The 25,194-nt window shown below is 52.6% G+C and overlaps 11 protein-coding genes across 11 annotated transcripts; 7 read left to right on the top strand and 4 right to left on the bottom strand.

Annotated features, from left to right (window-relative positions):
- Window positions 1–238: 238 nt before the first annotated feature.
- Window positions 239–2,640, bottom strand: SCP_1303410 (Homoaconitase, mitochondrial; the record flags this gene model as incomplete). The annotated part of the gene is made up of 2 exons (XM_027763637.1): window positions 239–2,204; window positions 2,414–2,640. 2 exons carry the CDS (start codon window positions 2,638–2,640, stop codon window positions 239–241), a joined length of 2,193 nt encoding a protein of 730 aa, XP_027619438.1.
- Window positions 2,641–2,951: 311 nt separating this feature from the next.
- On the top strand, window positions 2,952–4,923 carry SCP_1303400 (Trimethyllysine dioxygenase; the record flags this gene model as incomplete). Its single annotated transcript, XM_027763636.1, has 11 exons — window positions 2,952–3,059; window positions 3,112–3,299; window positions 3,361–3,445; window positions 3,496–3,556; window positions 3,618–3,711; window positions 3,765–3,870; window positions 3,923–4,019; window positions 4,069–4,163; window positions 4,222–4,529; window positions 4,583–4,668; window positions 4,724–4,923. The coding sequence occupies 11 exons, from the start codon at window positions 2,952–2,954 to the stop codon at window positions 4,921–4,923; spliced, it is 1,428 nt and encodes a 475-aa protein (XP_027619437.1).
- A 605-nt stretch (window positions 4,924–5,528) lies between these two features.
- On the bottom strand, window positions 5,529–9,300 carry SCP_1303390 (hypothetical protein; the record flags this gene model as incomplete). The annotated part of the gene is made up of 7 exons (XM_027763635.1): window positions 5,529–5,547; window positions 5,599–6,377; window positions 6,431–6,591; window positions 6,644–7,412; window positions 7,466–8,000; window positions 8,060–8,829; window positions 9,076–9,300. The coding sequence occupies 7 exons, from the start codon at window positions 9,298–9,300 to the stop codon at window positions 5,529–5,531; spliced, it is 3,258 nt and encodes a 1,085-aa protein (XP_027619436.1).
- Window positions 9,301–10,800: 1,500 nt separating this feature from the next.
- SCP_1303380 (hypothetical protein) lies at window positions 10,801–12,512 on the bottom strand (the record flags this gene model as incomplete). The annotated part of the gene is made up of 7 exons (XM_027763634.1): window positions 10,801–11,094; window positions 11,148–11,308; window positions 11,358–11,814; window positions 11,877–11,937; window positions 11,993–12,126; window positions 12,180–12,414; window positions 12,472–12,512. The coding sequence occupies 7 exons, from the start codon at window positions 12,510–12,512 to the stop codon at window positions 10,801–10,803; spliced, it is 1,383 nt and encodes a 460-aa protein (XP_027619435.1).
- Window positions 12,513–12,787: 275 nt separating this feature from the next.
- Window positions 12,788–15,597, top strand: SCP_1303370 (AP-3 complex subunit beta; the record flags this gene model as incomplete). Its single annotated transcript, XM_027763633.1, has 9 exons — window positions 12,788–13,000; window positions 13,051–13,382; window positions 13,440–13,776; window positions 13,825–13,977; window positions 14,046–14,180; window positions 14,245–14,377; window positions 14,435–14,721; window positions 14,787–15,084; window positions 15,140–15,597. The coding sequence occupies 9 exons, from the start codon at window positions 12,788–12,790 to the stop codon at window positions 15,595–15,597; spliced, it is 2,346 nt and encodes a 781-aa protein (XP_027619434.1).
- Window positions 15,598–16,360: 763 nt separating this feature from the next.
- On the bottom strand, window positions 16,361–17,677 carry SCP_1303360 (Uncharacterized protein; the record flags this gene model as incomplete). The annotated part of the gene is made up of 6 exons (XM_027763632.1): window positions 16,361–16,666; window positions 16,724–17,037; window positions 17,088–17,173; window positions 17,225–17,263; window positions 17,319–17,335; window positions 17,384–17,677. The coding sequence occupies 6 exons, from the start codon at window positions 17,675–17,677 to the stop codon at window positions 16,361–16,363; spliced, it is 1,056 nt and encodes a 351-aa protein (XP_027619433.1).
- Window positions 17,678–17,946: 269 nt separating this feature from the next.
- Window positions 17,947–18,854, top strand: SCP_1303350 (Telomere maintenance protein; the record flags this gene model as incomplete). The annotated part of the gene is made up of 3 exons (XM_027763631.1): window positions 17,947–18,335; window positions 18,392–18,609; window positions 18,661–18,854. The coding sequence occupies 3 exons, from the start codon at window positions 17,947–17,949 to the stop codon at window positions 18,852–18,854; spliced, it is 801 nt and encodes a 266-aa protein (XP_027619432.1).
- Window positions 18,855–19,143: 289 nt separating this feature from the next.
- On the top strand, window positions 19,144–20,332 carry SCP_1303340 (Cyanamide hydratase DDI3; the record flags this gene model as incomplete). Its single annotated transcript, XM_027763630.1, has 7 exons — window positions 19,144–19,223; window positions 19,274–19,475; window positions 19,537–19,588; window positions 19,647–19,887; window positions 19,941–19,990; window positions 20,050–20,062; window positions 20,113–20,332. The coding sequence occupies 7 exons, from the start codon at window positions 19,144–19,146 to the stop codon at window positions 20,330–20,332; spliced, it is 858 nt and encodes a 285-aa protein (XP_027619431.1).
- A 576-nt stretch (window positions 20,333–20,908) lies between these two features.
- On the top strand, window positions 20,909–21,250 carry SCP_1303330 (hypothetical protein; the record flags this gene model as incomplete). The annotated part of the gene is made up of 1 exon (XM_027763629.1): window positions 20,909–21,250. One exon carries the CDS (start codon window positions 20,909–20,911, stop codon window positions 21,248–21,250), a length of 342 nt encoding a protein of 113 aa, XP_027619430.1.
- A 2,263-nt stretch (window positions 21,251–23,513) lies between these two features.
- On the top strand, window positions 23,514–23,999 carry SCP_1303320 (hypothetical protein; the record flags this gene model as incomplete). The annotated part of the gene is made up of 1 exon (XM_027763628.1): window positions 23,514–23,999. One exon carries the CDS (start codon window positions 23,514–23,516, stop codon window positions 23,997–23,999), a length of 486 nt encoding a protein of 161 aa, XP_027619429.1.
- A 597-nt stretch (window positions 24,000–24,596) lies between these two features.
- Window positions 24,597–24,881, top strand: SCP_1303310 (hypothetical protein; the record flags this gene model as incomplete). The annotated part of the gene is made up of 2 exons (XM_027763627.1): window positions 24,597–24,788; window positions 24,837–24,881. The coding sequence occupies 2 exons, from the start codon at window positions 24,597–24,599 to the stop codon at window positions 24,879–24,881; spliced, it is 237 nt and encodes a 78-aa protein (XP_027619428.1).
- Between the last annotated feature and the right edge of the window lie 313 nt (window positions 24,882–25,194).

The raw sequence follows: 25,194 nt of genomic DNA, 5'->3' as shown, positions 1-25,194 counted from the left end.
GTGTGGAAGCAGAGAAGGTTCTGACCTGTCCTGACAGTGCCAGATTCATGGCTGTCGAAACGTCGAAGGCTCACTAGCATGTCGCGCACTGTCTGATCCATCGTCGGTAGTGTCTATTCGCTTCTGCAGAAAGGACGCGACGGTATAGCACGCCGAGAGTCCATCGAGGGGGTGTATATTAGATCACGAATAGTTACATTCCACCGATAGATAAACTTCATAACTGCTAGTTTTACTCTTATGCCTCCGCCTGGATCGACTTGAGCACAAACCCTTCCAAGCCTCCGCACACCCAGAGTTCCTGCACGCTCGCGCCGACACCACCCACGGTGTACGCGTGTTTTTCGCCGTTGGACCAAACCACTTCCACCTGGCCGTCTACGACCTTCACGTCCACCTTGAGCCCCTCGTTCACTGTCAACTCGCCCTTATTTCCACCCGCACCGCGCTTCCCGTCCTGAGTGAACGAGCGCGTGAGGTCCGCGACAAGCTCAGGGCACTCGACGCACACGAGCCCGTTGTTGATCGCGTTCCGCTTGAAGATGTCGCCAAACGAGCCCGCGATGACGAGCGGCACGCCCGCGGACTTGAGCGCCGTAGCAGCCTGCTCGCGCGATGAGCCAGTGCCGAAGTTGTAGCCAGACACGAGGATCACGCCTTGCTTCACGTCTGCCTCTTCGTCGGACTGTGCCTGCTGCTTGCGAATGGAGGCGACGAGCGCCGCGAAGGAGGGGTCGTAGTTCTCCATAACCACTTCCGCCTGGCGCTCGAGCGTGATGTCGTCCTGGTATGTGTACTTCCCGGGGTAGAGCGCGTCGGTATTCAGGTTATCCTGCGGAGCGAAGAGGAGGGGGCCGGAGAACACGGTCGGGAAACCGGGGAGGACAGGCTCCTGCGCGGCTATAGAGCTGGCGGGGGTCGATGACGTGGTGGTAGTTGCAATGGAGAATGTGGGGGCTCCAGCAGGTGGCAGCAGCGCAGGATCCAATGAGTCAGGTCCGCAGATATATCCTTTTATTGCGCTGGCAGTGACGACGGCGGGACTTGCCAGGTATGCTTGGGCTTTTGGGTGCCCCATGCGGCCCTTGTAGTTCCTGTTCGTCGCACTGATTCCCGTCTCGCCCTCCTCAAGTAAACCAGTACCGAGGCCGATGCACGGTCCGCAACCAGCGGGGAGAGGCTTAGCGCCTGCTGAAATGAGTGCCTGCCAGTCGCCCAAGCGTTCCGCGTCCTGCTGCACCTCTGAGCTTGCAGCAGCAATGTAGAACTGCACGCCGGGAGCGACTTTGTGTCCCTTCATCACGGTGGCGGCGGCGGAAATGTCGGAGAGACGTGCGTTCGTGCAGCTCAGGAGATAAGCCTTCTGGATTGGGATACGTGCAGCCTGCAGGGTGGGCAGCGGCGTTGAGACCTTGACGCTATTGGGGCCGGAGACGTGCGGGACGAGTGTCGAGAGATCGAAGACCAAACTTGACGAGTACAATGCATCGGGATCGGAGTGAAGGGTAGCCGCACGCAGGGAATCGAGCCGCCGACGGTTAATGCGCGGGTGCTCCGGTGGTGGGGGGATGGATGAGGACAGCGAAGGCAATGAGAATGTGCGGAGCTCGAATTTCTTCAGCGCACGTTCATACCATTCTAGAAGGATGGCGTCGACGGGGAACACGCCAGCGAGCGCGCCCCATTCCGTGGTCATGTTTGAGATCGTGAGACGATCGTCGACAGACAGGGCAGAAACTCCCTCCCCGGAGAATTCGATAGCGGCGTTGAGCACTTCGTCTTGGTTGAAAGAGCCGCACAGCGCGACGATCACGTCTTTGCCAGTAACACCGGGAGCCAACTTTCCCTTGAAATCGACTTTCACCATGCGGGGTACCTGCCACCATGTCTTTCCGGTCGCCCAAAGGGCAGCGGCGTCCGTGCGCACGATAGGTGTTCCGACGCAGCCTACACCTCCGTACATGTTGCTATGGCTGTCACTCGCGACCGTCAAGGTATACGGAAAGACGTATCCCTCTTCGACAAGAATCTGATGGCCAATTCCCCGGCCAGCGGGGTAGAAGTCCACCCCATGCTTGCGCGCGAAAGCCTCTATTGAAGCGTACTTGGACAGGTTCTTGCTAGATTTGTTTTGTACATCATGATCGAGCGTGAAAACTAGTTGCGAAGGATTCTTGATACGTGTTGCGCCAATGGAGTTGAACCTACAACGTCTTGATTATGAGTCTGTACTGAGGAGTACCGTGACGTTCAACCAAACTGCTAGCAATATGGAAATGCAATATACTGCTGAAACTGCTCTGAATCAGGTAGGATTTAGAGAAGAGTCAGGAGTATCCTGCCACATGCCTCCACCACGCCTAGTGTGAAATTTTGGAACCCTCGTCCGTTCGTACTTTGTTAAAACACTCACTTCGAAATAACAGGCCCAGTGTTATCGTGTGTCATGACATGTTCCGGGCGGATCATCACGTAGTCGCCTGCTTTCACGACCTTCCCTGGTGGAAGGTCAACAGCATAGTTCTGCACGACCTTTTCAATGATTGTCTGGGGTATCCGAGATGTATCTGCCGCTGTCGCGAAACATCTTGCAGAAATTGAGTTGGCCCGTACCAGGCTCGTTGGCCAGAGGAACCGCATGCTTAGGTGTCCGACCTACAGCACTAGCTGCGAAGCAAAACAGCGACCACAGAAGTCAAAACGCTAGAATTTCTGCAGGAGACCCTCGGGCATGAGAGAAAGTGCATCACTCGGATTGAGAAGCGGATCACCATGATTCTAGGTGATGAACCAAACCGATCACGCGGCGCGACCTGCCGCGCATACGGCCAACTTGAAAGCACGTTGGAGCCATTCTGCGCGGATAGATTATGCCCTCTTCCACCACTCGCCCTTGCTAGCGGGTCAGCAGGAGATAATTGGTATACTTCTTGTTGTCTCCGTGAAGCACTATGTGGCGAACGTCTACTTGTTTGCGGTCAAATGCACCGAAGAGAGCTGTCAACCGCTCTTCCAGAGCTCTATTTACGAAGGGACTCGGGTCGTCGCCACCGAACGTCGTATGTTGCAGAATCCAACTCAATGTCAGACCTAGCTCATTTGTTGAGGAAGCGGGCGTGTTTGAGTCACCCAAAATGCGCTCATTCCACTAGCACGTTGTCTCGATGGGTTTCAGGCGCGGCTGCACTGAGACCACAATCAAATCCCGAAGGCTCCTCTGCAGCCAGGGATCTTCCAGTTAGTAGGATAGACGACCGGAAGGTCGTAATTGGCTGGGATACGCATACGTGGACCCGATAGTATGTACCAGCCTTCTCATAATCTAATTCTATCCTCAGTATCCTCTGCAATCTATTGCAGCCATCATATCTGGCTCCGGGACCACTGTCGATGTTCCCAGTGTTTCCACCCTGTGACCAAACAGCGCCTTGTCAATACATTCGAGGTAGACTTGATCAGTGTGCGCAGTGAGTCGGCTTACTGATGTCTACGTAGATTCCACCGGAAATCAAGCCAGTGAACGTCGAATCCAAAACAGATGGCCTAGAGGTTACTTGTTAGTGTTTAAATTCAGCTTAACTTCTTCGGAGACCAGGTCATGAATGTGTCAATCACAGGGCCATCATCACAACCTCACACTTCTTTCTACCCATGGTCATGGTTACAAGAAAACTCGTATGACCCACCAATGCATCAAACACCACCTACCGAGTATGTTACCCAGTCCATTCTCACTCTTGCATTATCGATGTGCCATGCGACAGAAAAATCCTTTGGGGATCCAAAATTCAGCAATCCCCGCCAACCGTAACGTTCGAAGAAGCAATGTTAGAAGATGACCGAGGTGTATTTAAATGGCTGTCGAACATTGTCAGTTTTACGCGAACCTACCGACTTGCTTCGCTCACGCCTCCCTATGTAGGACAAGTTCGGTTTTTCTTTCATCACAGATGTCCCTCCAACGCCGGAGGCGACTGAGGAGCTCTCCCGTCGTATTGGATTTATCCGCGAGACACAATGTGCGTTTCATTGAGTTTGCGGCTGTCTGTTATACTCAGTTGTCTGTAGACGGGACATTCTGGGACTTCACCTCGGATCTTGCCAAGGGTGACACCGCTTATACCACACTAGCACTCGGTGCGCACACCGATACTACCTACTTCGTGCGTGTCCGCTACTCCTGGTCAAAATATTCCACTCAGTCCTCATTTTCCGTGATAGACAGATCCCTGTGGTCTACAACTATTCCACCTGCTGTCGCATACCGATGGCACGGGCGGCGCAACTCTTCTTGTAGACGGTTTCTATGTTGCGTCAATTTTGAAGGAGCTGCACCCTAGAGCTTACGAATTGCTGTCTACCGTTCCCGTACCTGCACACGCCGCTGGCGAACCTAGTGCTCTGTATACCCCTAGTATGGGCGGCTCTCCAGTTCTAAAGCACGAAGGAGGACAGCTGGTCCAGGTTCGCTGGAACAACGATGACCGCAGTGTGATGCGGAACCTAGAACCTGGATTGGTCGAGGAATGGTGCGTGCAGTGTCTTACGTGGAAGGGATGGCGTTTCACTGCTCTTCGATTAGGTACGATGCGATCAGATTGTGGCAGAAGTTCCTTACGAGCTCCGACTCCGAGTATTGGGTGCAACTTTCGCCGGGCACTTCAGTCGGCAAGTCTGCACTTCGTCTCTGACTGGGCTGCATCTGATGACATTATCGATACAGTCGTGGATAACCACCGCGTGCTCCATGGGCGATCTGCCTTCAGTGGCAAGCGGCGAATGTGCGGCGCATATATCGGCGTGGACGAGTATCGCTCCCGTCTTGCGGTTCTCGCTGAGAGGTTCGCCCCTGATGCCGTGGTGCGTGACACTACGCCTTATGCAAGTGTCAATGGACGGAGCGTGTGGAACCCCGCCCTTTGACGCACCGCTGCTTTGCATTACAATATGACATGGTACAACACCTCAACCACTTACAAGATAGTCATGACTATCTGCCTACGAGGAAGGATGTTGTACGATATGTTTGTCTCCCCTAGGTAGACTACAATATAACCGTATTGATTGGGGGAGGACCAGCGAAGTAATGATAGCGAGAGGTGAGAGACGATGAGACAACAGACGACGAGACGAAAGACTGTAGCGATGAGACGTTACGAACAGCAAACGGTGACGACAAGACAAGACAAGCAGCAGAAGACAGCGGCGAGCAGACATAGTGGTAGTAAACCTATGGTACATGGATATATATACGTTGCGGGGACCAACAAGGAGAAAGCAGCAAAAGCAATGAGGTAGCATTAAAAGCAAAGATTTCTAAGAAAGCAGCTGAAGAATGAGAAAGCAACGAATGACGTGGACGCATGGCCAACCGTCTTCGTACGAGGCCCAGGAAAACAAGCTCAAGCATATAGATATCCAAAGCCCAGGAGGAAAGTAGCAAAAGGAAGGACCGAGCGCACCAAGCATCTGATAGCCACGACGCAGATCCTAGCAAGCGACGCTGCATCCACGGACCGCCAACGCGCCTACCCTACGAGGTCCATTCTGGAACAAGTGTAAGTACGGATCGGGGTAAGAGCGGAGACGGATACGGACTCGTCAAGACTTGACACGGCCAGCCAGAGGATGCCTCCGAGAAACGCTGCCAAGATTACTGCGACAATCTTGAGAGTAGTATTCATGAAGATACGGCGGGAGGAGGGGCGGAAGGAGACGGCGATGCCATAAGGGGGGTCGTCGGAAGGGTGAGAAAGGACAGAGGTGGCTGCGGTGAGGTCATGGACAGTGATGAGGAAGTGGGCGGGGCTGTTCTCTGGGATGGTCAAATTGATGTGCAGAGGCGGGGCAGACATCGTAGTCGTCTTCGTGTCTGAAGACGACCGGCCTAGCTGCGTTATGCGCGCCATGTATGGTGAGGGCATCGGGTTCTGCAGTGGGGTAGCCTGAGCATTCTTTGCGACACCACCGGTAGCTGCAAGGTGCGATGACGGAGTAGGTGGAATTGGCTGGGATGAAGGTGACAGCTGCTGCGATGGCGCGGGTTGAGAGTGTTGAGGCGGCTGCAACGGAGGTTGTGTCGGATATGACATCTGTTGTGACGTAAATTGGGGAGGCGGACGAGACTGTAGACCCTGCTGCGACGACTGGGTAGGAGCGATCGTAGTATGCGAGGAAGGCAGAGCAAACGGTGGAGGGGGTGATGGCACAGGCGCTGCGGAGTGGGAAGGCGAGGTGTTGGACGCCGATGATAGTGTATGTTGCGCATAAGCCTCACTCGTGCCTTGCATCAGAATGATCATTTGTCGCATTTGCTGGATGTCCATTATACACTGCGATGAAGCGAGGAGTTTCTTCTGCTGCTGAGCATACACAATCTGCCAAGCGTAGCGTGAGTCGTAGCAGTGAAAACCAATCAAGACATTCATACGATTGCGATCAACTTCCGAACGGCTTCCTGGCTGATGTAACAAAGATAAAGACGCAGCTTGGAGTCCGTCTCGGTAGCACAGCGACACAATTCCTCAAATGCCGCATTGAATTGGGCCTTCTGATCGTCAGGTATAGGACGAGGCGTCATATTGAGCACGCCTGTCAACATGTTAGCCTTCACATGCCCCGTTACACAAGAGGAACGCACTACTCTTGACCGAATTGATAAACCTCAAGTTATTCAGCAACTCCTCTTCCGTTACAGGCTGCGTACGATGTCGAAATGGTACTGTGGCTATCACCGAGGCGACAGTCATCGCTGGGCCTGCAGATCCAGATGAGTTCTGCTGAAGTTCATACTGTCCACTCCGCACGGCCATCGCAGGATTTCCGACAGCACCTTGTTGCTTTATCTGCGCGATATCTGGCGAGGTCATCGGGTGATGCTGCGGAGTAGACTGAGCATTCTTAGCGACCCCATCGCGTAACTCGCGCTGCAACAATCGCACGAGGGGCAGACGATTTGCTTCCACCAAGTCACTAATGCGAGCGGGGACATTCTGCCGCTGCAGTTCTGGAGTCGGTACCGTTGCGTACTGCAGAATTTCATTGAGCTGCTGGAGGTCCGATGCGCCAGCCAAACCCGGAACTCCATTAGCGTCCTGTCCATTTTGGCTAAGCAATGCGTGGGGAACTTGGGGAGGGCGTCCACTCATAACAGTACCTTGAACAGGAATGAGCTTCTGGTGCATGCGCGCTTGCTCCACGGCCTGCTGCACGTCATGTTGCTGCTGCTGGCTCCGTTTGGCAAGCCAAGAACGTAGATATGTCGAATCAAAAGCATGGAGATATTGCTTGTATACGTGCTCCAGATGTTGCGCCACGCCCGGGCCAGACTTGGCCGGCTCACTGTTACTTGCAGGAAATTGTACGAAGCCTAGCTCGACACCTATCACGGGCCACTGGTCATTCTGAGCCACCTACAGCGACAGCGTCAATGAAAATCACCGGAAAGAGAAGTACGTCGCCTTACCCGGTTATAGAAACCCGCGTTCATTACCTCGACATGGAGCGCGTACAGGTCAATCGGACGACCATCGTGCGACATAAGCGCCGGATCATGCACAACATTGTTCTTCGTGCAAAACGTCTTGTACGCTGAACTGAATATCTCTGCAGACAAAGGCGGGATCTGCACACGCAATGGGGCATGCTGCTGCTGTTGTTGCGGCGGCGGCGGCGGCGGCGTCGCCTGGGCAGGCACATGACCCGGGAACGGCGTCGACATCACGTTTGGAGACGATTGACCAGCGCCTGGCTGGAACTGCATGGAAATCGAGTTCGGAGAGAACTGGTTCATCTGCTCCCCTTGTGGCGGCATCTGTGGTACCTTCGATGCTTGCGACGGGCCTGATTGCATAATCTGCGCGGCGGATTGCTGAAAGGGAAACATAGGCGTCTGCGAGGCACCTGTCTGCAACGGCCAACCTTGTTGAGGGTGACCCTGGTCGTTCTGGGTAGCAGCAGGGTGCTGTTGCGACTGGACAGGCGACGTGCGGAGTGCACTCCTGGACGTAGACCGTAAGCACAACACAACAACAATAAAAGCGTCGCCAACAACACTCACTGATTTGCAGCGAGGGCGGCAGAGTGTGCATTGGTCATTTGTTGCATGGCAGTACTCAGCTTTTCCAGAAGATCTCTCCTCCGCTGGAGCTCCTCGTTGATCTTCCCGATCTCGACCTCGAGCGCCGCGTCCGGCATAGTCAAATTCTGATTGTGAGTATTCAGTCTCTGCCGTTCCAGCTCACGAATTGTGTTATTGAGCGCGGCCATCCGCGTCCTAAGCTCCATGAACGAAAACGGGCATCTTGGGACATGTTGCTGCTGCGGCATGCCGGAAGGCGAAGGAGCGAGTGCGCCAGACTGTTGCTGTAAGTTCTGCTGTGCAGAAGGCCCCCGAGCGGCATCCGGAATGGGCTGATGTTGCTGCTGGGGCTGCGATTGCTGGTATAGTTCCTGCTGTTGCTGAGACTGCTGGTGCGACTGCTGGTGTTGCTGTGCCTGCTGCTGCATTTGTCGCAAGGCCGCCATGGCAGCGGGGTTGCCATTCTGTGGTTGTGGGTTGTGCGCGAGGCCCACAAGCTCCGACTGTTGGTTACCCTGGCTCTGCAGCGCGTGATTCTGCATCGCGTGTTGGTCGTGCAGCATCTGCTGGAGCATCTGGGGATTGCGCGACGCGAGGGACTGCATTTGCAGTGTGGTAGGGAACGCCGCACCCCTAGATATATCGGCGGATTGTTGGTGCATGACGCGAGCCTGGACATGGGAGGGGGAGGAAGGGACGTGAGGGGGGAGGCCAAACGACATCCGCTGGTTCGTGAATGGGTTGGTTGCCTACGCGGGTGGACAAGAGGGTGTTAGCGAGAAGAATGTGGAAGATGACGTAAGTAAACGGGCGTGAATAAGTAGTAGTGGGTGGAGGTAGTAGAACGGACGATGGCGGTGTGGGAAGATGCACATATGGACGAACCGTGGCTCGATGAGATGGGGGAAGTAATACAGGTAAAGAGGGAGCGCGAGACAGCAGAGCGATGGGCGAACGAATAAGGTAATGATTTAGGCAAATGAAACAAGACTCACTGGCTGCTGCTCTATGGAGGGAGGAGGGAAGTTATTCTGAGCGGCCTGTAGACACATCTGCTGCTGAAGCATATGGGACGAGATGCGGGTCCGGGCGGAGAGAGACTGGTTAGCCGTCTCGGGATCGACCTGGAGCTGTTGGAGAAGCTGCTGGAGGCCGTTAGACTGTTGAGGATTAAAGCCGGGGAAGTTGGCGGAAGACTGCTGGGGAAGGCGATCAGCCATGGCGATGTCGAACGGGGTGGCAGCAGCGGACGCGGGGGCGATCAGAGACAATCACAGAGAGAGAGTGGCAAGGCAGCCCTGGCGATGGTCGAGTACGAAGTAGAAGAGGGAACGAGCTCCAAGTGGCGACCCGAATATATACTTAGTCTCCCAAAGGCAGACTTCGTTCCTCAGGACCACCGTGGGACCGCGTCTGGCGTCTATAGGCAAATCACGTGCAGCGACGCGTCGACGCGTTCTCATCTACCCATGCAAGTCTCGCGTTTCTGCCGCATCTCCGTAGCTCTCTGGTGCGCAGAGTGTTCTCCTGTTATGTACTGTCTGTATACTGAATGTATTTGCAAAAAAAATTGCCTCTCAGGGCCCTCACTGTTTACCTTTTCAGGTGGGGTACCAGTACACCGCATTTATTTACAATCACGGTAGTGGTATCCAGAGTAACTTTCAATCGGTCTTCTGGGTTTCTTCACATATTCTACACTAGAACAAGCAACAAAATTATTGGGATGTAACGGTGTCCAGAACTTGCAAAAACTGTTTTTCCATGACATGCTATTTAAGCTGGAGCGGTCATAAGAGACAACGTATTATTGGCTTCTCCGGGTAGAGGAGCAACAGTCATAGTAGCTACACCGTCCCTCGATGGACGGCGCGTGTGGAATCCCGCGCTTTGACTCCCGGCTGCTTTGAATTACAATCAGCTACAACAACACCTCGATCACTTACAGAATAGTCACGACCATCTGTGTATGCGGAAGGATGTTGCATAATGTCTGTCTCGTAGGTAGACTACAATATAACCCATATAGAGTGGGGGAACACCAGCGAGGTAATAATGATCGTGAGGGATGAGAGACGATGATATATCATACGACGAGACGACTTAATGACTAGCGACGAGACGATACAAGCGGTAGATAGTGACGACAATAGAACGTGACAAGTAGCGGAAGACAGCGGCGAGCAGACACAGTGATACTAGGCCTATGATATATGTCGCGGGATGTACAACAATGAGAAAGCAGCAAAAGCAATGAGATAGCAGCAAAAGCATGGATTTGTAAGAAAGCAGCAAAAGCAACCAATGACGTGGGCGCATGGCCAATTGTCATCGTTCGAGGCGCAGGAAAACAAGCTCGGGCATATGGCTATCTCAAACCTAGGAGGAAAGTAGCAAAAGGAAATTCTAGAAAGAGTGTGATCGGGGTGAGAGCGGAGGATGACACCGACTGATAGCCAGAGGATGCCTCCGAAAAACGTTGTAAAAATGAAGATCATCATGCCCATCTTGAGAGGGGTATTCGTGAAGATACGGCGTAAGGAGGGGCGGGGGCAATGCCATAAGCGAGGTCGTCGGAATGGAGAGAAAGGAAAGAGCGAGGTCATGGACGGTAACAAGGAGATAGGCTGATCTGTTCACTGGGATGGTCAAGTTGGTGTGCAGCTGTGTGGCAGACATCGTGGTTGTCTACACATCTGGAGACGACTGGCCCTGCTGCGTTATATTGGCATTGGGAAAGGCGGATGAGATTGTAGACCCTGCTGCGGCGATTGGGGGGGAACGGTCATAGTATGCGAGGAAGGCAGAGAAAATGATGGAGGAGGTGCAACACCAAGGTCGGTTGATGGCGCAGCCGAATGGGAAGGAGAGGTGCTGGATGCCGATAATGGTGTATATTTCGCATAAGCCTCACTCGTGCCTTGCATCTGAATGATCATTTCTCGCATGTGCTGGAAGCGCTTTACACACTGCGACGAAGCGAAAAGTTTCCTCTGCTGCTGAGCAATCGCAATCTGCCAAGCGGAGCGTGAGTCGTAGTAGTGAAAACCAATGGAGACATTCATACCATCATGGTCAACCTCTGGACGGCCTTCTTATCGATGTAACAAAGATAAATATGCAGCATGGGTTCCGTCTCGATTGCACAGCGACACAATTCCTCCAACGTCGCATTGAATTGGGCCTTCTGATCGTCAGGTATATGATAAGGGGTCCTCTCGAGCACGACTGTCAACATGTTAGCCTTCACATGCCCCGTTACACAAGAGCAACGCACAACTTATAAATTGCGACTTGGCCGAATTGATCAAGCGCAAGTTATTCTGCAACTCCTCTTCCGTGACAGGCTGCGTACGATGCCGGAATGGTACTGTAGCTGCCACCGAGGCGACAGTCATCGCTGGGCCTGCAGATTCAGATGAGTCCTGTTGAATCTGAGACTGTCCGCTCCGCATGGCCATCACGGGATTCACAACAGGACCTTGCTGCTTCATATATAGCGAGGGCATCGGGTGCTGCTGCGGAGTAGGCTGAGCATTGTCAGCGACCCCACCGCCTAACTCGCGCTGCGACAAGGACCGTAAGAGTGGACGATTTGCTTCCACCAAGTTGATAATGCGAGCGGGGACGTTCCGCCTTCGCAGTTCTGGAGTCGGTACCGTGGCGTACTGCAGAATTTCGTTGAACTGCTGGGGGTCCAACGCGCCAGCCAAATTCGGGGCTCCATTTGTGTCCTGTCCATTTTGGCTAGGCAATGCGTGGGGACATTGGGGAGGGCGCCCATTCAAAACAGCACCTTGTACAGGAATGAGCGTCTGGCGCATGCGTGCTTGCGCCACGGCCTGCATTTGTTGCTGCTGCCGGCTCCACTTGTCAAGCCAAGAACGCAGATATAACCCGTCAAAAGCATACAGATATTGCTCGTATACGTCCTCCACATGTTGCGCCACACCAGGGCCAGACTTGGCAGGCTCACTGTTACTTGCAGGAAATTGTACGAAGCCCAGCTTGGCACCTATCACGGGCCACTGGTCATTCTGAGCCACCTACAGCGACAGTGTCAATGGAAATCACCGGAAAGAGAAGTACGCCGCCTTACCCGGTTATAGAAACCCGCGTTTACTACCGCGACATGGAGCGCGTACAGGTCAATCTGATGACCATCGTGCGACATGAGCGCAGGAATATGCACAATGTTGTTCTCCGTGCAAAACGACTTGTACCATACACTGAATATCTCTACAGGGAGAGGCGGAATCCGCACAGGTAATGGCTGCTTCGTCTCGGCAGGGTGTTGTCGATGAACCAACATAGGCAACGTACACAGTGCATTCCTGGACGTAGACTGTAAACACAGCCATAACAACTATAAGAGTGTCGCCAACACTCACGAGAGGACGGCAGAAAGCGTATTGTTCATTTGTTTCATCATGATGGCAGCATTCACCTCTTCCTGAATATCTCTCTCTCGCTGGAGCTCCTCGTTTATCTCGACCTCCATCGTCGCGTCCGGCATAATCAAGTTCTGGTAGTGAATGAGGTTCAGTCTTTGCTGTTCCAGCTCACGAATGGTGCTGTGTAAGGGTTCCGAGCCAGTATTCCGAGTCCGTGGTCGGGTGTCCCCGACTCCCCCTGATCTAGATCTTGCCTTCTATAGTTTGACTTCGACGATCGCAAGCGCGGCTAACTACTCTGACGTTCTGCAATATGGCCTCTTTGAACCTGAGTGCTATCTCGGAAAATGCGTCAAGGTTGGGCATGCGCCTACAGGAGACGCTCTCAGAGCATACCAGAGATCTCGCTCGAGGTTCGACTTCGGCATACCTCGACAGTCCAGATGAGAAAGTCAAGAACATCAGGAGACAGCTCGACTCTAACAGTGAACGAGAGAAGTTAGACGCAATGAAAAGGCTCATTGCGGTATGTTAGCTGCTGTTGTTCGAGAACAGTATTTATTTGATGTCATCCAGTTGATCTCCAAAGGCCGCAATGTCTCAGAGTTCTTCGCGCAAGTGGTCAAGAACGTGGCCTCTCAAAATCTCGAAATTCGTAAACTGGTTTACATCTACTTACTTCGTTATGCTGAGCAGGAACCGGATCTCGCTCTTCTATCTATCAATACTTTCCAGAAGGACCTTTCAGATCCTAGCCCTCTCATTCGTGCCATGGCTCTCCGTGTTCTCTCCGGTATACAAGTTCCAATGATTGGGAGCATAGTGATTTTGGCGATCAAGAAGTGCGCTGCAGATATCAGCCCGTATGTGAGGAAAGCTGCGGCCCTTGCCATTCCCAAATGCTTTAGGTCAGTCTTCAGTTATGTAGCACCTCTTTTGCACCTATTGACCTTATAATACCACAGTCTAGACTCGAATCGTCAACCAGAGTTGATCAGTATCATTGCCACTCTTTGGCGTGATCATTCGCCGCTGTCCTTGGGCGGAGTAGCTGTCGCCTTTGGGGCAGTCTGTCCCACTCGTCTCGATCTACTTCATCAGCATTACAGGCGACTGTGCAGAACGCTGGTTGATGTGGACGAATGGGGCCAAGTCGATCTGCTGAATATACTGGTACGATACGCGCGAACGATGCTTCCACGGCCACATAAACCACAAGTCGACTCTGAGTACCAAGTCGATGAAGATCTCAATCTCTTGCTAAAGTCCTCGGAGCCATTGCTGCTGTCGCAGAATGCCGCTGTGAGCACCTTCGTGAAGGATATTATACCTTGAGTAACGTTATTACAGGTGGTGGTGGCCGTTTCCCGCGCGTTCTACTTTCTTGCTCCACCGCCAGAATTGTCGAAGTTGATATCGCCTCTGCTTCGCCTTCTCCACATATCTCCAGAAGTGGAGCGCGTCGTGCTTGGTTATCTCATGGTGGCTTCACGGTCACTTCCTGTACGTAACTACGATGGTCGTCATTGCACGTGTTCTCTTTTACTTATGTCCCCGTGGTCTCCATCTAGCATGTTCTCGCACCTTACTATTGTCGTTTCCTAGTACGGGCACAAGATGTACGTGAAGTGAAGAGAGACAAGGTTCGGTTATTGCGCGCGGTCCTTTCCATGGAAAACTACCAGTCATTGTTGCGGGAATTCATCGTGAGTCTGCGTTTTCTAATGAAGATTGCGTATTGGCTACATTGTTCTGATCAAGCTATGACAGGTCTACACTGACGATGCAGATGATGAAGTTGTTTCTGATACTATACAAGCGATCGGCTATTGTGCTCGGTCCATCCCAGAAGCTACACAGCAATGTCTTACTGCTCTAATGTCATTCATTCGGAGTAAGAATGGTCAGTCTGTTTCCTTGTCGACGATTTTCCTTTGCTTGATTTCTAACAGACCAATAGATGTGGTTGTCGCGCATGCGGTAATCGTACTTAAATCGTTGATCCAGATGCAATTGCGACAAGAGCAGCCCAACGTCTCCACGTCGGCATCTGAAATCATTGCTCGTCTGGCGTATCACATAGAAGATATCCACCACCCGAAAGCAAGAGCATGTGTATTTTGGCTTGCGGGCCAATACGCCTCCACAGGGACCAGAGACGACAGTCTGCAACGCGAAGGCCTGCAGGATAGCGCGAGATGGGCTCCGGACCTCCTTCGCAAGTCGGCTAAGTCGTTCTCTGAAGAGGTATTATACCACGATTCTGGTTATTCCACTCGTACTGACGGTCCACTCGGTGCGTTTCACACCAGGCACCCGTAGTGAAATTGCAAGTAATGACTTTGGCCGCCAAGCTTCTTACCTTAAGCCCTGCTCATCGCACGATTGGTTTCCTCAATCGCTATATCTTTTCTATGGCTCGCTACGATTCGAATTTTGATGTGCGTGATCGTGCGCGGACGTTGGCCTCGCTCATGGCGGGTGTTTCCTCCGGCCTATACGACGGTGGTGATCACGAGGAACAAGGGGGTGTAGTCCTACGACGTGAACAGGTTCGCATGGTGCTTTTCGCAGGCAAAGTCGATCCATCTGAAGATACCGTTGTAAACCGTGCTGTTATATTCACTCCGTCGTTTTTCATTAAGCTCATTCATCAACGGTACAGACATCAATCCTATGTCTTTTGGTTCCTTGGCAGCAATCACCGGCAAGGATTCGATGGTTAACGATGCGTATCTTCCGGATTGGCTCGAGGAGGGAACAGAATCGTCCCTCAGAGACACTGAAGATGATGCATCTCTAATCCCCAGTCTGCAATCCTCGGTAGGTCAACCGTCGGTGCCCTACTCTGTGGCACCCATCATTGGCCCTTCGTCCATCGTTTTAACGCCTTCTGGACCATCTCCTGCCGGGTCATACGTTGTTGCTGGGTCAAAAGCGCCTTGGACTGACTTGGATAAATTCTACGAAGAATCCACTGATAATGATGACGAGGATGTCGAGAGCGAAGAGAGCGATGGCGGTGAGGATCGGAGCGATGAGGATGTATCTACAGAAAGTGAAGGAAGCTCTAGCGATGCTGTGAGTGGCAGTGGAGACATGGAGGATGACCATCTGACGTAGCTACTATATTACCACCGGGCTTCCGATCTTACCATGGAACATGGACAGACAGCTACTACACCACCCCATCGAGCATAGTACAATAATCAAATGATTAAATGTGTAAATTGAAGCAGAAGGTGACCGTATTGAACTCGTAGTAGAAATGCCGAAGCATGCAGGCCGTTCACCTCACCGTCTATTACCATGACCTCATACGGAGTAGTTGCATCCATACAACCAACCATAAATGCTAGATAATTTTTGCAGACGGTGAGGACTTACGCCTCGGAGCAAGCGGGTTCATCGCAGGACAAGATAATTGCCTTCGCCATGACTTGTGCCGATTCAGTGGCCAGCAACTCGCGATCGAGGTGTGTTTCCTCTCTACGAAAAGTATCTGAGCAAAAATTTCATTTTCAATTCGACAATTTATTCTACCTTGTTCGTTATGTGCAATGACCACAATGACTTCTGTGCCGTAGACGTCCAAAACAGTTAGCAGTGACAAGGACCGTAGTAACTGTAATAACGGCGGGCGAACAAGGAACGAACGACCTCGTCCGCCCAGAAAGAGTGAGGGTCGGTACAAGAGAACGTACATGGGGCCGTCGAAACGCGAGAGCCTAAGCGACTATTGTCTCGATCCCCCCTTAGACCCGTTCAACAAATATCCTATACAACTATATCAAAAAGCATTACAAACAGAGCAAATGGGATAGACAGTCAAATACAAGGTATCAATCGACACGAGCTCAAGACGACAATCACTCGGGTAGCCAGCTCAATCGGTCTTCTTCCCTTTTCCGAACAGTAGTTCGTCCACCTCTTCCTTCTTGCCCCGCACCTTCAAGAACAAGCCCCATACAGGCGTAAGGAACGGCACGAACATCGCGACGCGCCTCTGGTACGCGCGGTATGCGGGATACTTGGGCGAAGAGATACTCTCCGTGAAGGAAGTCGACGAAATGAAGAGCGAGCAGAGTACGAACGCGGGAGTCAACGGCCAGAGGGGCGCCATAGATGTGATAGGGAGAGTCGGGAGGCTAGGGGTTTCAGGAGCAAGTAGCGGGAAGAGTGTGATGATTGCCTGTGCAACAGAGTCTCATTAGGGACGCGCAGAGAAGCGGTGACAAAAGGCACATACCCAGAAAGTCTGCTCAAAAAAGAAGTTCGGGTGTCGGGACCATGCCCAGAGCCCGCGCGTAATGAATCCGCGCTTGGCGTCCTCCTCAGTCCACTGGATCCGAGCGCCCGGCCAGTCATTCTTTTCGAGCACACCGTTGTGCTTGAACGTTTGGAAGGAGTACTGCTGGTTGTCTGCTACGAATTCCAGAGCAAGGTCGAGTAGGGCCAGAGAACCAAGGACATAATCAGATGTGCTGAGCTCTGTGGGCTGTTGGAAGGCGGCGATATGCGTAGGCAGGCCGAGCAGGAACAGGATGACGTTCTGCATCGCCGCTACGGTCGAAAAGTCAGGTCTGTTCAAACACTATATATTCATTTATTACCGATGAAGACGAGGTTAAAAATCTCGAAAAGAAACCGTGATGGGACGTTCTTGCGGACAATTGCCCAGCGGTAGTCCTCGTCATGCCTAGTAGTATATCAAGTTATGATCTCACGCGAAAGAAAAAACTGAGCTTGCAAGTTGAACAGGCCCCTCCTCCAAGTGTTGTATGATAACCTAACGACGACGTGTGCTCAATTTTATACTTGCTCGGAAAGTGATGTGAACATACCTGCTCATCCATATGAACTAGAACAGGAATGAGTTCAGGAACAGACACATTGGATAATGACGTACCACCAATGCAAACATGAGCAAAGCCCTCTGACTGTAGTTCACTGCGACATGAGAATCCAAGACTTCCGGCTTGTACGGCCACAAAGGCAGAGGCGAAACGTGCGACCAAAGAGGTAGCAACGCGAAATACGCGGTGTAGATCGTCGGCATGAAGGTCCATATCCTGTCAACTTGCGAGACATTCCCAGTAATCACTGAGAGGACATATGCCACAGCGGTAGTGTACAAGCCGAATTTGACAGGCCATTCAAAGGAGGGTGTAATTCCTTGCTGAATCAAATCGAGTGCGGTCATTGTAGATGCTCTCAATTGTCAAGTACTGCTCAGGTAGAGCCTGTAACTTCAGGTATGGTGGTTTAGGGAAGAGAAGTGTGATGGGGCTCAAAATTACGAGAGTGGGACTTTAAATGCCACTGGTAGCGGGTGCCAAGCGGATGCAGTTGTGACGCGTTGTCATGTGATCCAGCGGCGAGTCTCTGTTTGGCAATATTTGCTGCCGACTCTCAACTCTACTCTTACCTCATCGACCAACCTACCTTCAGATCTAGTGCATGTCTTTCACCATGTCTGCCTCCATCCTCGTCTCAACCTTCCCACCTTTTCCCACACTTTCCCTCTCAGCGCCGCTGGATACTCCCTTCTCTGCCCTTGATGGCCTCCTCGCCGATCGTTATCCCTCACTTCCTTCCGACCTGGTCCTATCCCCGCACCGCGGCTCAGTTCCATCTCCAGAGACTCCACTGTCGTTGCTGTATGCTACAGACGACGAGGGAAGCAATGGCCCAGCTCTGGTGAGCTTGCGCCTGGTTCCGAGGCTGAGAGGCGGCAAGGGCGGTTTCGGGTCGCAGCTGCGAGCCGCTGGTGGCCGTATGAGCAGCCAGAAAACGAGTAACAACGACTCGTGCAGAGATCTCAGTGGCAGGCGTCTGAGCACGATCAAGGAAGCCAAGAGGTACGCTGTGATCTTCACGTTTGCACTGTGCGACTGACTCACGTCTTCCGCCGCAGACTCGCAGAGTACATCGAAAGTGAACCCGAGCGCAAGAAGGCCCAGCAGGAGACACAGAAAAAGAAATTGGAGGCGCTGGAGAAGAAGCTCGGGATCTCGTCAGACGGTTCTGGCCCTTCTGAGCCTGTTGCGGGAAGGAAACACCGCTTCGACGATACAGAATATCTGGAGCAGAGCAGAGACATCGTTGACAACGTCAAGAATGCCGTTACTGCAGGTATGTTCATGCTTTATCCCTTGCCTTGATTAGTTACTCATGTTTTCGTAGCTATGCTGAAGAAGAGGAAGAAAGCCAAGACTACGCATAGTCCGCCTGCGGCCGAACCTGCTATATCTGCGGCAACTCCATCGGTGGAGACTTCAACGACAGAAGCTATAGCAGACAAGATACTCGAGTCACCTGCTACCATTCCCGTCATCGCCATGGCCTCGGCCGCTGCTGGGCTAGCCGCTAGTGCATGATTCTCCCGTCCGTTTGTAACTTTTGTATTTCTGCTGCCAATGCCATCGTCTGCTCACTCGCCTATGTTCACGTCACCTCCCGCATCGTGGTTGTTTCAGCTCTTGTGGTTTGTAAGTTGTCTGAGGATTGGTGCGATCGTCGTTACGGCGGATTTCAGTGAGCTTCGTTGTTCGCGCTGTGCACAGCGCTTATCGAGTATCGATGGTTCGTCGAGTCAGCAGGTGGGATGCCCGAGGGAGCGAGGGAGGGCTTGTGTAAGATTGCACGTGCTGTGAGGGTATAGAGAAGATGGGAGGTAGATGGTTAAAAGAGTTGCTCGGTCGACCAGTGTACCCATTGCCAACGTACTCCGCGCAGTTTAGGACTTGGTGCGTATATCACACTTGCAGCCTTACTCAGTGGCTTACGTCGCTTTCAGTTTAGTATTGGTTCCCAGTCTAGAAATGTCGGACAACAACGTTGTGTTCTACGGGTTTACCCCTGTCCCACGGGACCCAGATGTTCTATTCAAAGATCATCCCACCGCCAGTGGTCCCAACCCAAAGCAAGACTTGTTCGTGGCTTCGGACTTTCCTCTCCCTGACTCCGCCGTCGTGCGCCAGGTTAAGGCGTTTGTCAAAGTAGGCGTCTAGCGTCATTCTCCGACCGGAACTGCTGACGCGTCTATTCCCTGCTGTGAAGAAAGAACTCGACGAGCAGACATACAATCACAGCCACAGGGTGTACGTCTATGGTAAACACCCCTCGGCGCATCCGCAGTAGATCTTGTGTTGATGCGTGCTGTGATGCAGGTACTGCACTGGTGAAGACGCACTTCCCTACCTGGACGTACGACTCCGGGACGTACTACCTTGTGTGTCTCCTCCATGACATTGGCACCGCCGAGCGATTTCTCGCGTCAACGAAGATGTCGTTCGAGTTCAAGGGCGCGATTGTTGCGCGCGAGCTCATCCTCGCACAAGGTGGGCATGAGGACCAGGCAGACAGTGTGTGCGATGCGATTATCCGGCACCAGGATATCTTTGTGAAGGGGTGAATAGAATCATTTACGTGTGTGCGCGATGGTCTTGACCCGTTTTCGTCAGAGGGAACGTTACCATGGTCGGACAGATTTTGCAGTTGGCGACCATCCTCGGTAAGTTTTCCAGCCGCTGTTGTCATCGCGTGGTGATCACTGAGGTATTATTCGTTCAGATAATGTTGGGCTGTAAGTTCTCGATGCAGGGTGTCCGCTACAGATGCTTAGCTTACTTGCAGGCGCGCGAATCTCGTCCACCCACGACTCATCGAAACTACGACCGCGGCCTTCCCACGCAAGGGCTGGTCTGAGCATTTCGCGCATGTCATCGAGACTGAGCTCACGCTGAAGCCATGGTGCCACACGTCTACGTTTGAGCAGCCGAACTGGAAGGAGGGAGTGCGCAGCAACTTCGCGACGGACGTAAGGGGGAACGAGGTTATGCGTAAGTACGACTGAGCTCGAGAGGCATCATTCTGTTTACTCGTCTTTTCTAAGAAATGGTTATATACAATTCTAAAAGTACTTGCTCGACGTGTCGTGAGGGCTGTCATATTATAGCTAGAGTGCTAAGGCGCAGCATGACGTCACCTGCGCCATATCTCACGTGAAGAGCGCGAGCTGTCACTGTTACGTCACGGAGTCGTCACGTCACGGTCTCCACTCGGCGCGTTCAACAACTCAAAACTTGAAGCTTGAAGCTTGAAGGGATGATATCTTTTGTAGTACTCTGCCTCTGGGGAGACTATGTGCTCCGGCTATCTGCGAACTCTGCTTGTGTATGTCAGCATTGGACCCCGAAGAGGATTGCGATTCAAACATTGATGAGTTGAGTAACTCGTTGTGATTGTGATTCAGCCTACATGTAGCCATGAATAGTCAATCCGACTGATTATTTATGACCATATAGTTTGAATCGCAATTATAATGATATGCTTATCCTCGAGTCAACTAGTCAACTTGAGAACACATTTTTCCGTCATTTTCCTTCACACACTCGTGCACTCCGGTAAATATGTCTTGTGCTGTTTCGAGATGCACGTCTTTGGCCGCTGGTGGTCACAAGCTCCTTTCATCCTCATCATCCGATTCCATCTTCAAGGCCTACTTGCGGTAGAAGAAGTGGGCGGCGATAATGGCCAGAATATCAACTGTGGAGGTGTCATTCTGATTCCGAGCCTCGAAAGATTCCAGCCTATACGCGCTACTTCTGCTCGAGGTGGCCCAGATGCGTTCAGATATTTCTCGTCGTACGTTCCCGCCCAAAACTTCTTCTTGAATATGAGTTTGACCGTCCTCGCAGGTTCTGAGCGCTTGATTTACCGTGCAGTGCGCAGGGGACTCGTTGGGGGCTGCGGCGTCCCTCCGAGTTTCTAGGCCTCGTGCGGACGTCTCAGGTAACCCGTTGAGGATGAACCTGCCGCTCAGCCTATCGGGGAGAGACTGGCTGTTGAATGGTCATCCTTCCTCGTTCTCTTTCTTTTGTTTCCCGTGCTCTATTTTCCTGCGATTTGCATGCAAAATATGGAGAGCGACAGGAAAGAAAGAAAGGGATCATTGGGCTTTTTTCTCTCACGCTAACGTTTTGCTGTTTGAGCCTCAGGTTTTATGACGATGGACGCGCTAGGCAGCCTCAGGCACGAAGAGTAAAGACGCGGATTGACGGCCAGGTAAGGCCCCCGTCGCGGACGGGTCATCGGGGGAGGGAGTCATGAACCCGAAGATCTTGGTGCCTCTGACGTGTCCGGGGCCGTTCATCATTGCATCGTGTTAGTTCGTATCATGCTGAGCGCCTGCTTTTTCCATGAGTACAGGTCGCGATATGAACTGTGAAGCCGACCGACTTGGATGTGTGGTTTCGGCGAGGCTGAGGGAGGGCTTGATCACCCCGGTGAACTTGGCCTCCCCGGATATGGTACAGTGCTTAATGCATTTTGCACGTTTGGAGAACAGTGCTAAATAACACACTTCAAACACAGGCTCCGGTGGAATGCGATTGGAAGACACATGGTAGTTCAATTCTGAAGTCGCATGGATTGTCATTCGGTGACGCCTTCATTGCGTTCTTATCCTCCTTCATGATGCGGACTTTCTGATCGTGGCACAGTAGAGCCCAGCCGAGCTAACTATCTCGCAGCCACCTTGCTGCATTCTCAGACTGATCGTGCGGTAGGAGGCGTCAAGTTCAACAGAAAGGAAGTTCGAAACGTATTGAGGCAATAAGAGCGCACTGAGGGCGGCAAGGGGTGGCTGAGCGAGTGACGGCCGCTCTCGCTCAATCCTCCCTTCTGGTCGCCTTTGACGGACAAGAGATGATATTTCCGCCCGAGGTGAGCGTTACCTGGGACATAGAGGAACGGTCGACTCGTGTGCTCCCGCTTGTCCTAGGTTTGCGCGTTGGAGGATGCGGAGGGAAATCGCTGGCGGAGGTAGAGGTGGTTGAGCGGGTGTCGTGGGGGCGCTCTCTCTGCTGCTTCTTTCTTAATCAGTGACGGAGGAGGTTGACGAGTAAGCCCAGGTAGGCGCTACATGTTGCCCGGAGTAAATTGGGGCTCATCGAACTTTGCTCAGGCTCGTGCTGGATAGCAGATACGGACAAGGATGATCACTGGCGGCGAGAGGAGTGGCTGAGCAGGTGTCGTGGGGGCACTTGCTATGTCGCTTCTCTCTTCCGTCGGTGACTGCTAGAGAGCTGACACTCACACGGGGTAAGCGCTGTTTGTCGCCTAGCACAGCGAATCTTCATTGATAATCAATGTGTATCAGGTCTAAGTGCAGACGAGGACTGGATGGATGGTAGGAGGTCGCCGGCGGTGAGGGAGATGGCTGAACTGGTGTCGTGGGGGCGCTCGTTCTGTGGTCTCTCTTTGTCGCCGGTGATCGGGTAGATGGTTGAGACATGCGCCAGGTAAGTATGTCCGTGTGCGATGATGTGGCTCCTCGCTGACTTTTGCTCTTTCCCAGGTTCGCAACATGAGTTGGGTTTGATGAAGGTCACCAGCGGTGAAGGAGGTGCTGGGCGGCGTCGAGGGGGCTGTCGCTCTGGTGCCTCTTTCTCCGCCGGTAATCGGAACCTGCCATCGCAGTGCGAGTGGTGCGTGTGCGTCTTCTCGAGATTTGTCCCGTACAAGTTCCACCTGCGGACGTTACATATGCATAGCTTTTCCGGACTTGTGTGCTCGTATATGCCAGTGATGGTCTGATAGACTAACGCATTTAAGCTTCTTCAGGCCTACCTGTTCTGTGCTTGCGTGCCTTATCTATGCTTCTTCACTGTCCTGTTCGAGTTCGTGTAATTTAAGTTGGACAATCTGGCTGCTCGATATGACCTTTACGTCATGTTCAATCCCTTCGGATTTCAAAAATGACTGCCTTTCGCCGTCAGGATTTCGTACAAGACCAAACTCTGAGAAGGGGCCGGGTTCACCCCGACTTGTATGTCGTACATCATATCAGGTATCTGAAGAGTTTCTTCGAGGCTCAGGCGTCTGAAAAGTTTCTCTGAGGCTTTTGAGGCTTTTGAAATCTCAGAGAAACTTTTCAGATCCCTGGCGTGACGAACGACAGGCGGATCCGCCTGTCATTTATATCGTGACCGACAGCTTCCGTGAGACCGAGATTTGCTCTGGTTGGGATCGCAATGTATAGTGTAAAATCCCCCTTCGTTTTCCCCCACACCTCACAACACGCTCCCGCATTTTCACCGTTCACACCTACCCACCCTACCACACACACATTTACCATGTCTGCTGTAACTCTCCAGGTTCCCACCGTGGATCTCGTGAAGTGCGCATCGCTCCCGCCCGTCGTGCGCGTCTCCTCCGTGCACTTCAACTCGCTCCCGACCCGTAGCAAGTCTTCGGCTGCTGGCGGCCGCAAGATCCTGCACTCTCCCCCTCCCAAGTCCAAGGCCAAGCCCGTTCGCGTCTTCTCCTCTGAAGGCAAGAAGAGCGGTGCGACGCTGAAGGACAAAATCGCGGTGGTGAAGGGCACCGGCAGGCGCTCTGACCTCGACTGGGTGCCCATTCCGGGCTTCAAGCCAGTCGAGTACACGCTCCTCCCGGTCGCGGTCGCGCGGGGCCGCGCGGACATCTCTCACCGTGCGTTCCCTAAGACTGCTCTTTGAGGAGTCGGGGTTGTTCGTGTCGATGTTCACTGTCCGCTATTTTTTTGGCGACGGATGCTTGGAGATAACTCGTCGTGGCTGCGACGTTTGTCCGAGTTTCTAGGGCTCGGACACGCGTCTCGGACCCTCCGACGGGGAGAGCTCCAAGCTGAAATCGCCACCGTGACGACGCATTCGCGTCTCACGGCCTGCTACTTTTCCGTCTTTCTCGTTTCGTTTCTTCATCCATTTAAATCCAAAACGCTACAAAAAAAAGAAAAATACTAAAACCAAAAACAGAGTCTCAGATATTCGCTTCGTGTGCCGTTGACATTTCTCTCCGATTCCTTTCTTCAGGTGCTTTTTTACGGGAGACCAACCGCGCTGCGCAGCCTCAAGGGAAGACCGAGGATTATAGGTAAGGTTTCCGATGCGAACGAGCCATCGAGCGAGGGAGTCATGAACCTGACGACCTCGATGTCTCCGCCGCGTCAGAGACCGTTTTGAATCGTGCTCTCTTCGTTGTAATAGCCGTGCTGAACACCCTTCTGTATTGGAGAACAGATCGTCGCAGGGGCACAACTTGATAAGACTGGAGCGACCTACACTCCTGGATAGATGGACTTGCCTGCGAAGCTGGGGGAGGGCCTGATCACCCCGACGAACCTGGTTTCCCCGGCGGTACAGTATTTTCTCGCATCTTGGATCCCGTGGCTCTTGTTTATTCTGACAGGACAGAGTCTACGAACCCCCAGGGACAGGATGGAGCAGAAGCAGTTGCTGCGCCGAGTGTTGGACGTTGAATGTCTGGTACGCTTTCTTCGATTCCCACCGCCCTAGCTACTGATGGGTTCGTAGATTTCAGATAGGTCATTGATCGTGAGCATCACGATGCGAAACTGACAAGACTGACGTGAATCGCCTCGCGTGATGCAATACATGTTTCCTAGATCAAACAGGCCATGCTACTCAAGTTTTTCTGATCAGATTGGTATCGGAAAGAAGTCGCAGGAGACAGGAGAGGCGTCTCACCTAATCATCTCTTCTCGTCTCTGGCGACTGCGAGGGTAAAACAAGTGGTACGAAGCAAGCGCACGTCTTCCTACCGGGTTTGTCTATCTCATGCGTCTCTCCGATAACAGGATCGGGTAGAACCATGGAGCACAGTTTCTCGGTCGCCTCACGTAAGTACTGCCTAGCTAAATGACGAGTTATC

Source organism: Sparassis crispa (assembly GCF_003851025.1).
Source record: "Sparassis crispa DNA, contig_000012F, whole genome shotgun sequence".
Lineage (NCBI taxonomy): Eukaryota > Fungi > Basidiomycota > Agaricomycetes > Polyporales > Sparassidaceae > Sparassis > Sparassis crispa.
Note: the sequence above shows the minus strand (reverse complement) of the source record. Positions and strands in the feature narration are given on the sequence as shown.